The sequence below is a fragment of the Halyomorpha halys genome, unplaced genomic scaffold (assembly GCF_000696795.3).
Source record: "Halyomorpha halys isolate HHAL.00 unplaced genomic scaffold, Hhal_1.1 Scaffold462.1, whole genome shotgun sequence".
Taxonomy (NCBI): domain Eukaryota; kingdom Metazoa; phylum Arthropoda; class Insecta; order Hemiptera; family Pentatomidae; genus Halyomorpha; species Halyomorpha halys.
The window spans coordinates 904,500-916,189 of NW_027107302.1; the positions used below are offsets into that span (position 1 = coordinate 904,500).

The 11,690-nt window shown below is 29.1% G+C and overlaps 1 protein-coding gene across 1 annotated transcript in view; it reads right to left on the bottom strand.

Annotated features, from left to right (window-relative positions):
* The window catches only part of LOC106683074 (band 7 protein AGAP004871), a 207,038-nt gene that overhangs the window by 39,647 nt on the left and 155,701 nt on the right, over positions 1-11,690 (bottom strand). The window contains exon 5 of the mRNA XM_014424298.2: positions 1,505-1,708. Coding sequence (XP_014279784.1) covers positions 1,505-1,708 — 204 coding nt within the window. The remainder of the gene's footprint in view (positions 1-1,504; positions 1,709-11,690) is intronic.

The window sequence follows — 11,690 nt, forward strand, 5'->3', positions numbered from 1 at the left end:
GTAATAGTAATTGTAATTTTAAATTTGTAAATTGTAATGTAACTTGTAACAGTAACTGTTAATTTTTAAACTTTCTCACTTTGTAATTATATATATCTTTCTCACCTTGTAACATTGTAAATATGTCAATAGTAATGTACTAACTTTGTAAATTCAGTGTAAATGACCCTAGTGGTCGAAACACTTAAATAAATTAAAAAAAAAAAAAAAAAAATCTCAAAACAAATAATGTTATCAGAAACCTGTAACTATTTTTTTTTCATATAACATAGGTCCATCTTTAATTTTCAAATCCTTAGTTTGTTATTGAACTTAAATTTTCTTAGGTAATTTGGATATTGGTTTCTTTGTTCTTAGCCATCGTACTAATTACGGCAGAATCCATTTATGTACATAGTTAATTAACTTACATACATTATACTAACCATAGTATATTGCATGATTGAAAATTATTGTACATTTTAAGAAAACTATGGCATTAGGTTTCACTCATTTCATAGGTTTAAAATGAGGTATTTGTATCACACAAAAAAATAAAATAATATAATATAATTGTATAATGATATATATTAAGTTTGCTGTACGTTTTTATCATTTTTTTAAAATTTATAATATTCAAAAATGTTCGCACTATACATGCTGTGTCTAAGAGAACCAACTGTTTAGCCTTTGTTAGCACATCAATAGGCACTCCCATACCATTCACGCCTGCCACTGTGGATTTTAGTATGAGACCATTGGTGGATATAATTATTATAATTATTATTATCAGTTCATTATTAGTAGCATATTATGATTAGGTTTATAGTTTAGTACATTGTGTGCAAACATCACCATCGCTGTGGATTGCCTTTATTCAATAGTAAGTTTCATTTAAGCCATATCAATTGATTTTTCCGGAATTTTCATTTCGTCATGAAAACCCAATGTACAGTGTTAGACATAAATAGAGGCTTCTGTTTTGGTTGAAAAATGAAAATATAGCAAAAATCATAAATATAATTTACGTACTAAACGAATCGTAGAAAATTTCCTTTGGTTCAATTGATACTAGAAAAGATACAAAAGTGTGAGCAGCAAATTAAATTCAACTTTTTACACGTTCGCATTCCTTGTCTCAGTTAAACTTAAAACTTTAAAAACGGTACCCTTACCGTACATGCGTTCGCACATTTATGAGATATTATGCAAATAGATTAATATACATACATATGGTATAATATGTATATTATAATAGTGCCTCTATGATTGAAATAGATTATATAAAGTTATCTTAACTTTTTTTTCTGATCTATCTATATAAAAAAGTCATGCGTTAATGTAAGGAACTTTAAACTTGATTAACGCATTTTCTTCAACAGAAGGTACGTATAATTATCAAAACATCGAGTAGGACTCCTGGGAACATGTATTGATAGCTAAAAACTCTTGTTGATTAGAATTAAGTATATAAATAAGTTAATGCGATTATTTTCTAACAGAACTTATTTATACTCTATCATACCTGCATTGTATTAGAGATGGCTTCTCTATCAGAGAGTATTTCATGGAGCGGTCTTGTTCCAAGGACATTTCGGAGCGTGGTCTGAGCGAGGAGCCTGGTCGAGTGGTGAGCGTTGGCGACGTTGGCAACTGACACTGTCGCGTTGGACACCCTGTAGTAGACAACCGCGTCTACAGACACAGTTACGCTGTCTTTGGTCAACACCTAGAAGACAAAAACTTAGTATGAGTTCTGTTATATTTTACAGTTTCGGAACATGCTGCTTTCCTATCATAGTCATTACATGCATTAAAATGCACTGAAAAGAGAAAAAAATATATAATTAAAAATGATTGAGATCATGGAACAACATGCCTCGTGCTATAGTAATATATCTGTATGGAAAAAATTGGTTCCAACATTCCTACTGATAATCAAAATAGAAACATGCTAACAATGCATTCATCATTACAAATAAAGATACATAAAAATAACACGTAATTTAATGTATAAAAGTTTTATATTTTTTATCACATTGACTATTTCTCTTATTTATTATCCCTTGAATCTTTTAGACCTATCGATGATTCAATCTTTGAATATAAAGCACAATACAACTTTTTTTCTCGTAGGTTTTCGCTTTTCAATTCCTTCCTGTTCCACTGTAGTTTCTCTATTCTTGTGTATTTTTATTCTTCTTATATAATTGGTTTATGATCACCGAAGAGGTCTTGCCAATTTTGTTTAGCAATCATGTTAATGAGTAGATACACTGATACAATTCCTCGTAATATGAGTATAATTGGCCTATCCAAATAAACCACTATTCCACCATTTTATTACCTGTATATAAACTTATACAGGATCCTAGAACACTCAAATTATCAGGTGTTTAACCGTAAGATTTTTTTCATACTACTATTTACATTTTCTCTGATAGGATACTTAGAGTACAACAAGACCGATCAGATCACACTTTTTCAAGGCGTGATTTGCATCTTATGGTTTTTCAGGTTTATCAAGACTTGCAAACCCAATTCGAACTTAATATAGACCGGCACATCCAAGTTCTTCATACATTTTTTAATATAGCTTTCTAGTTTATTTTGTTGTTCATTAGGACTTTATGGCGCAAAACACAATGGTCATCAACGCCTATGTTTTCTATTTAATTTTCCTAAATTTAACTTTAACTGTGTTCGAAACCGTAGCTTTCTTGTATGTCCTACCAATCCCCCTCATATTTTGAATTGGACACATTTTGGTCCATTTCTTTATTATTTAGATGTATCTTCATTTAGTTGTGAGGTATTATACTTTATTCCTCAAACAAAATTACTTTAAAAAATTGTTGTATCATTTGGATAATTGAAGATTCCAAATACCTATCATTCTGACATGGTTTCTACGTTTCCTATTCTATCTACATTTTCAGAATATAAATTGGATTGATTTGCTTTGTAATAGAAGAGTGTCATTCACTTTCTTTAAATCTGTTCTTATTTAAAATTTATTAACTATTATTCTCTACATTCAGCACTAGCAATAATTTTTTCATTCCTTTCCAATTTCAACAGTTTTCCTGTGATACATCTATTCTTCTTTTGTGAAATCCTTGAAGTTACTTCGAAATCGATTAATATGTTATTCCTTGACTATCACTATAATTTAAATAATCAATCTGATTTTTATCTGATAATGATGGGATCACGTATCCGGAAAAGGTTGAATGTTTGTTCAATTATCGTTTTCCACCTAATGTTGGCAATGATAGTTCTGAAATTCCGATGCAAAACAATGTATTATTAAAACTAATTCAACAAAACTTATAGTTCAAAAATATAGAATCAAAATAAATTAAGAACTATTTCCATGCGTTTAAAAATACAAATACTGTTTGGAACTAAAAGTAATTTCCAGGCTTCTGAAAAAAAATATTACTAAATACTTTATAGTGAACTAATATAAAATAATAACAAAAAAAGGTGGTCAAAGGTTTTATGAAATTCAATTTTGAATTTATACTTATGATGCCCAGCTTCTGGATAAAAATGAGACCTTTTTGATAGTAAGTTCATCATTTTACAATTTAAAAACTGCTTAGAAAGTTCAGATTCATGTAAACAGATAAGAAATAAAATCAGGTATGTATAATATATATTTGGTAAATTATTACAAAATATATTTATCAACTCTAAATGTGTCTTTATATTATATGTGTTTGAATGTAAGTAAATAATACATATCATGCTTAATAATTAAATGTTATTTATTGTTTAGTGAAAATTAAATTTATTGTAATAAAATTAATCGTTAATGAAACAAAAGAATTTCCAAAAGACAAATCTATTCAGAAAGACCAAGATAGACTTCTTCCTAATTGGTTTTATGTTGTATTTTTGAAATCGCTACTCATGGTCACATCTCTAGGGCCATGCTTTTTATTAAAGTACAAATAACTATCATTAGACATATAGTTTGAAGTTGGTACAATTCCACTGGGTTGTTACTGTTGTAGTTTTTAACTCCTACAACATAATTTATAGTCATTCCGATTATAAAACCATAATTAGTAGTAACCGTAATTTGTATACTTGTATTTATGAACTAATACAAATAGGCTTCATTATGAAACAGGGTCTTAATGATACAAGATGTATAGTCTGTTGTGTGTAGTTTATAGTGAAAAGTGTTGTAGACCTACATATATGTAAAGGATATCTTCGCTAGATAAAATGATCACTATTTTAGGAACAATAATAAAAATAAACCTAAAATTCTGTTTTTTGTTATAACGTTGACTGTCAAAGACAAATCATTTAAATCCCAAAACAAACAATGTTGTCAGAAATCTATTACTATTGTTTTTCATATAACTTAAGTCCATCTTTAATTTTCAAAAAGCTTTAGTTTGTTATTAAAATTAAATTTTCTTAGTTAATTCGGACATTAGTTGCTTTAATTCTCGCCATCGTACAAATTATGGCTGAATCCATTTATGTACATAGTTAATTAAACTTACATGCATAATACTAACCATAGTATATTGCATGATTAAAAATTATTTTTCATTTTAAGAAAACTATGACATTAGGATTTACTCATTTCATAGGTTTAAAATGAGGTATTTGTATCATAAAAAAAAAAAAAATAATATATCTATATAATCATAACATCTAACCATACTGTACGATTTTAATCAAGTTTTTTTTTTTTTGAGAAATTATTTTAAAACTTTAAATGTGCCCCCTCAACAATTCATAATTTTACACTTGCTTCAAGTTGCGGTTTTTTCTCGTATATATGTATGTATTAATATATGGTTTAGTAAAAAAAAATAATAATAATAAAACATAATAAAAGGAAGTAGAGCCTAAGTTACCGTCATTCTAAATCCCAAATTAGTGACTGTGTTATCTTATCTTAGAAATATTTTTTTTAAAACGGTAAGAGGAGAGTTCAGTTAAAATATTGGTTTAATTAAACAACATTGAAAAATAGTTAAATTAGATAGCGGCGTTAGTCATGTATTTGAGTTGTATTGAAAAAATAATAATTAAGTCATTCAAAGGTAGAAGGATTTTCAAGGCTGAATATAGGAATAGAGGAGAAAATATCGAATAATTTTTATAATTCATGAATGCAAAAAAAAAAAAAATAATAATTTACCATACCTTAGGTTGCTTCATTAAGAAGGATAGGCGATATTTAAAGTGAAAAAAAGAATTAAAAAAAAAGTTTATACTTATCATATTTAAAAAAAAATAATGAAAAAAACACAATCAATATCATCATATATGAATAAGATTAACTTTCTCAAATCTTAATATAATTATGGTACGAAATCGTATTCTCTATCATACATAGATTATTTTTAGTATTTGCAGTAGGGCTGTTATGTTCCAATAAAACGGTATAAGCCCTACTAGAATCCTATCCTGATTTTTTTTTAATCCCCTAGTTATTACTATTGATTGGAACTTTCGATAGGCGGAGCTTTGGTTGATGATGGTGGCACTGGAGTTGAAAGTTCTTCATTAATATGAATGGCTGTTTAGCGAATCCATCTGGTCATCTCTCTGGTTTAGATGTGCATTTCAACCGAAGTCATAACACCATTGTCGGTGTTGTGTAAAAAGGACTGATCTAACAATTCTCTACAATAACTGTATTTCACATCGTTAATGTAATTACTTTTAATGGCAATTACAGTAAAAAAAAAAATAGGGTGATGCCCAATTAGTTGAATTCACACTTTTTACAGAGCACCCACGATATGAGAAGTCGCAAATGTACGTTTGGTACATAACTCATATTCATTTTATATTATACATAATATAAAATTTCTTTTGGTAATAAATTTTTTTTATAAAATCGGCCATCTCTTAGAGCTCAAAACATTTTCAGTTTTTATACTAAAAATGTTTGTCCTGTAAATTGTTAATTACGTCCATTACTTTGAACTGCATATTAAAATGAAATATAATGTATTGATTTTGGACGTGTTTGGCACGTTGTAACACAAATATATTTCAGTGTTTAAAAAGTTTCAAATTCATTACCTGGTCCCTCCAAATAAAAACTTGTGATTTAAATAAAGAGTAGAAGTAGATACAACTAAAATAAATGATCATTACTATCCAGCAGTAGCTGTGACATGTTCAATAGCAGTGACACGGTTAGGGGAGAAGCGCTGGGATCTCTTGGCCTTCCACACGTTCCACAGCTTGATTCAAAGCTGCCATAACTTTCTTTAATACATTTTTTTTTATTAATAAAATTGGCCGTATCTTAAAGCTAAAAACACCCGCAGTTCTATTACTGAATCTGTTGAACTGGATATTAAAATAAAATAAAAGTATTCTTTTATTTATTCATTTTCATGTACATAAGCAAATGATTCAGTCAATCAAGTGGATATAAATCTAAAACCATTGTTTCTTTATTACCTATAGCAATTGCCGAAAAAGATATATAAATGCTTAATATACAGTCCAATATTACTTCCGTTGCAATGTCCCAATACAAAGCATATTACCATGTTCACATGATGCATGTACAATATCACATTGTATTGTCTATTTTCAGACTTTATATCAAAATAATGAACCCACGGTTACCGTAAAAAACAAAATTAAAAAAACAAAACATATTGTGTTTGTTGGATCCTTCAAATTTGAATTGAACGTAATATTCGATCGTCTATTGTGAATCAATAATTTCTGTACAATGGTACAATGTTATCAGACTATTATTATATTATATTAAATTCAATTATTCTAGCCTCTTAAAACATTACGATACAGGTATTACATAAAGAATTATTTTTCATTGAATATTCTAACGTTCACTTCTGGAATTCATCAGTATACGCGGGTTTTAAATTTTTTTTCATTCCATAGTTGCGGATTTTTTTACTTAGCGGATTTATGCATTTTTTTACTTATGCACTAGCGGATTTTTCTTCATTTTATGTTCGTTTTTATTTTTTTTCCAAATGTTCTTCCCGGTTAAGTCTTTCATATGGTATCATTCCTAGATCCTTAATGATACATATCTGAGGAACTTGTCTATTTATATTTACTTTTTTCTACTTATTTTTCCATTTTTAAAGCTTCCATGTAAAGATTTTATTTATTTTGATTCACCAGCTTTTTTATTCAGAAACATGTCTCCCAGTTCATTCGTTTCCTTATCGTCACTATCCACTGCCAATATAGCAGTATTATCGGCAAATGTGACAAAAGTTATTTCTTCTCTGTTTGGCAAAAACGTATTGCTAACAGAGAAAAAAGATTATGTAAAAAAAAAAAAATTAAAACTTTAAAATGAACGGAGATCGGAAGTGGGGAGGAATTAGAATTAGATGGGAGAAAAGAAGTAAAAAGTGCAGGAGGATGGTGGAAGGGAACATTATACTTTTGGGTAAAAGAAGGAAGAATTTCACATCAACATTTTATTGTACTCAATTATTATTTATTTTCAAAGGAGAGTACGGAAAAAATGGAAGAGAACAGTTTGCAGGGAACAGAGTTTGCAAGGACAGTTTGGCAGGAAACAGTTGAGATGCAGAGGAATGGCACTTGAAGGAGACAGTTGAAGGGCGGTGGAGGGCAGCTGATCAGTTGGAGGCCAGAGGAGGAAGTCACTCATCGCAGGGATTCAGTAGCAGCCGCCGGCAAAAGGCGAGATGACGCGGGGCCAAGATTGACAGGCGCACCAAAATAAGTAAGACCTTTTCCGTTGTAATTTGAATGGCAATAATAGAATTAATAACTTAGAGTCAGAATAAATATGAAAGCTCCCAACTGGTACTTCTCAATTCTAATAATATAATAATAAAAGGAAACAGATCTATCATACTCTCTCGTAATATTATTCTTGTTAATGTATATATGATTGTAAATATAAAATATTTAACAAAGACTTTACCTTATAATTAAGAATCCATCCCTACATGCCACCTCATAATAATAGCATAGTCAATTGGCAAACACGACACCGTTGGAGAAAAACTCCAATGATTAATTATAGATATTCATATCTAGCATACCATGACAAGGGAGTCTATGGTATCAAGTGTTTGAATTAAATATATCGTATACTTTTTCAGTCGAGTCCCATCAGGAACCGATAGAGATACATAATACAAATAAATAAAATACATAATATAAATACATGAATATATGAATAAATACAATATAATATGTGTACGGGGAACCCTTAGTCGGGCTTAGAACACCCGAAGCCCCGTACACGGCATTACTAATTATTCACCTAGCTTTTTCAACTTTCAATACTATGGGTTGAAATAAAAACTAGATTTATAGACAATTAAAATAAATTCTTATTGATTCTCAATAATAGTTGTGAAATATTCAATACCAGATATCTCTTAGTGTCCTATGAGGTGGCATATCTTCGTTAAGAGCTACCAAGACTCATTTTTAATATACATGACTGGGCATTTATTTAATTATTTGTTTGAATTTAATTTTCTTTAGCAAGTATAAAAATTAATTTGTTACTATTTTGTTCAGTTTTTATTATATCGATTATAATTTTATTAAAATTTTTTTTTCTTTCATTTTTTTAATTTTGTAAGTACTATTGCTATCATTTAGATTTTTTCTTTTTGTTCTCCTTTTTACTTTATATATAGTATGATTAAATACTCTGAACGCCAATACTGATTGCCTTTCATTGTGGTAGATTTTACTATTATAATTAAATAAAACAGTATGTTTTTTTGTTAGTGGATAAGGTGAATTTGTAATAAAAAAAATGTTACAATAATGATATTAATAATTAGTAGCTGATAAAAAAAAATAATAATATTACTGTAAGTTTATTAAAAAAAAAAAAAAAAAGGAAACCGCTAAATTAATGTTGTCTGAAAAGAAACATAAGCTCCTAGTTCTCTATTTGGTTTAGCTAACCCTCTCCATCCCTTATTGCGTTCTGAGTAGACCAATTCCAGAGAGGATTGATTTCCTTCTGTTAAATAGCAACAATAAATGAAGACATTGCAACTAACAACCAAGTAATTTATTGTGGTTTTCTAAGGAAGAGTGATAGATCCCTTGGGAGGAGCTAGAAGGAACTATAATATTAACTTAACAATGTGGTCACCCTCTCAATTGTTTCCAGAGGAAACGTCCAGACTCTGTCTCCCTTATCAATTCCCCCATGAAGTTGGGCTTGATATAATCCTACTTTAATATAGCCCGATGTTGCAAGTAATCGTATTGAAATGAAAATATGTTAATTATTATTAATGTTTGTTATGATTATTTTGTAAAATATAATTATTTTTAATTAAAAAAATATTTAAGTTTGAATTAAATTAATTCAATTTCATATTTGAAAACACAATTTTGTGTTTTCAATTAAGATCATTTTTAGGACTATCTTAGAAACAGAATGCAAACAAGATAGAAAAATATTAAAATGTGGTTAAGTTAATTATAAAAAGATTTATAGAAATAGTTAAATATTTTCTGTCAACGCCATATGTAATAATTAATTTGTAAATAGTATATACATAGTATTAGTATTTAATTTAATTGCATTTGGTTTTATTTGTATAGTTTTATTTGGTCTTTTTATTTATTTGATAAAAAACATATGTATTGTATTAAGAGTAAAAGAAACAGTTGCTAAGACGTCGCCTAGCAACGGGGCGACGATCTACGTTTTTTTAAATCAGAGGTAGCTAATTAATTGTTCTAGTATCATTCCTCATATAATGATTAATCATGTAATCAGTCCTGTCTGCGTACGTTATGTGTTTGTTTTGGACATTTTTGTCCAATAATAATGTATTATTGTAAATTGTGGTTATTATAGTGCATTACCAGACGATGTCTACGGATTAGTTTGACCTGTGGTTTAAATATATTTTTATTATTAACTTTGATCATTACAACAATCAGACGGTTTTGTACATCTTGAATGTTGATTGTGATAAAGATATAATACAGTCCACTGCGTTTATGAATACACTTATAATTAATTTAATTAAGAGTTTGAATACTGAATGCATTAAAGAGCCATTACGGAGATGGGCCAACCAACTTTTGACCAGTTAGAGAGTTGCAGTGGTGTTTATAACTACAAAGCAGTAACCAATACAGGAAAATATCTTCCTCTGAATTATCGGAATGGATCGTCTAATTTTCTTCAGGGCCGTCTTCCACTATTTTATTTTTTGTTTAATTATCTATTGAATTTGTAAATTTACTTATCTCTTTTTATTTTAGTAATTTTATTTGTCTAAAAGTTCTTTTATTTTGACTTATATTCATTATTATATTTTAATTATTTGGTCTTTTAGTTTTCTATTGTTGGCCTCACCAAATGTATATCTGAACCAGTTTTTTTTTAATTTTAATTATACTTTTTTGGTCTTGAAAGCTTTCCTTCGAAATACTACGTCGATTGAAGTGGATTTAAAATTTTCTGATTAAAACTCTTGATATTTATTCTAGACCTGGGAAAAAGTAGGATTTCCTAAAGTTGGAAGGCAATAAAGCATTCCAAGAACCACAATACCTTACTTGCTGAAGACTAAGCTTTGGGCGGGACAAAGGGTAATTTAACCTTGATCGTTTGTTAGGGGTCCGATTCTTTTTCAAAGTAGCCGTTTAGTTTGAACTTAAATTCATTGATTCACTTTGTATCCAAAAGATACGAATAATTCTGCAATATTTAGTGAAGAAATCGGCCTTTTTCAATAAAATAGAAGGAGCCAAACTGTGGGAAATCTAAAAAGAAATAATGAAAGACAATATAATATACGGGAATAAGATTTTTTACTAAGCTTTCTATAAACATATGAAGAACCTTAGTCAGTTCTCAATAAGTGAGAAATTTAGTGAAATAAATAGAACAAAAATTATCTCTATCATCAAGCGGAACTATTTATAATAATATTCAATCACCAACCTCACAAATGTTACAGCTGTAAATTTTATATATACAAGTAAAAAAAAAAATTAAGTGTTTACTCTTTTCCTTATTCATTAGTTTTTGCATATCTAATATATTAAATATCATTCAAAATATTTTAGTACATTTCCTTTATTATTTTTACAGATAAATAATTAATAATTACACCATTATCCATTGTATTATTTACTGTCGGGAATTTTCCTATCGAGAAACGTCGAATTTAAAAAAAATTGTGTCTATCCACAGCTCTCTGTACGATACCTACCATCAGATCCAAAATATTGGGCCGACATTTGTCCTAGTCACTGGTCATCCAATGAAAATCTTTGACATAAAAACATTAATGTCACCCTCTTTATTTCAAACCAAAGCCAATTGCTTTCATACAGTCTGCAGTTTTTCCCTGTTTTGTTTCAGATTTAATTTTAAAAAATCACACATCTACCTATTATGATTCTCAAAACTCGCCACTACCGTCCTCTATTTCGTTTCTAAATGACAACGTTTCATAAGCTCTTATCTCAGGCCATTCAACATTTTGGTTTAATCATGAGATGTGGTAGATGTTGTCTTGTCTTCATTGGAGCGCGGAATGTACTGTTCGGGAGTCTTTCTTGATGTAGAACAGGCTTTTGATCGAGTCTGGCACCCAGGACTAGTATACAAGATCCGTAAATTCCTACATACTTCCTCATTATCCGTTCTTATCTCTCCGACAGATTATTTCAAGTAAATTACAACGGTGCATATTCAT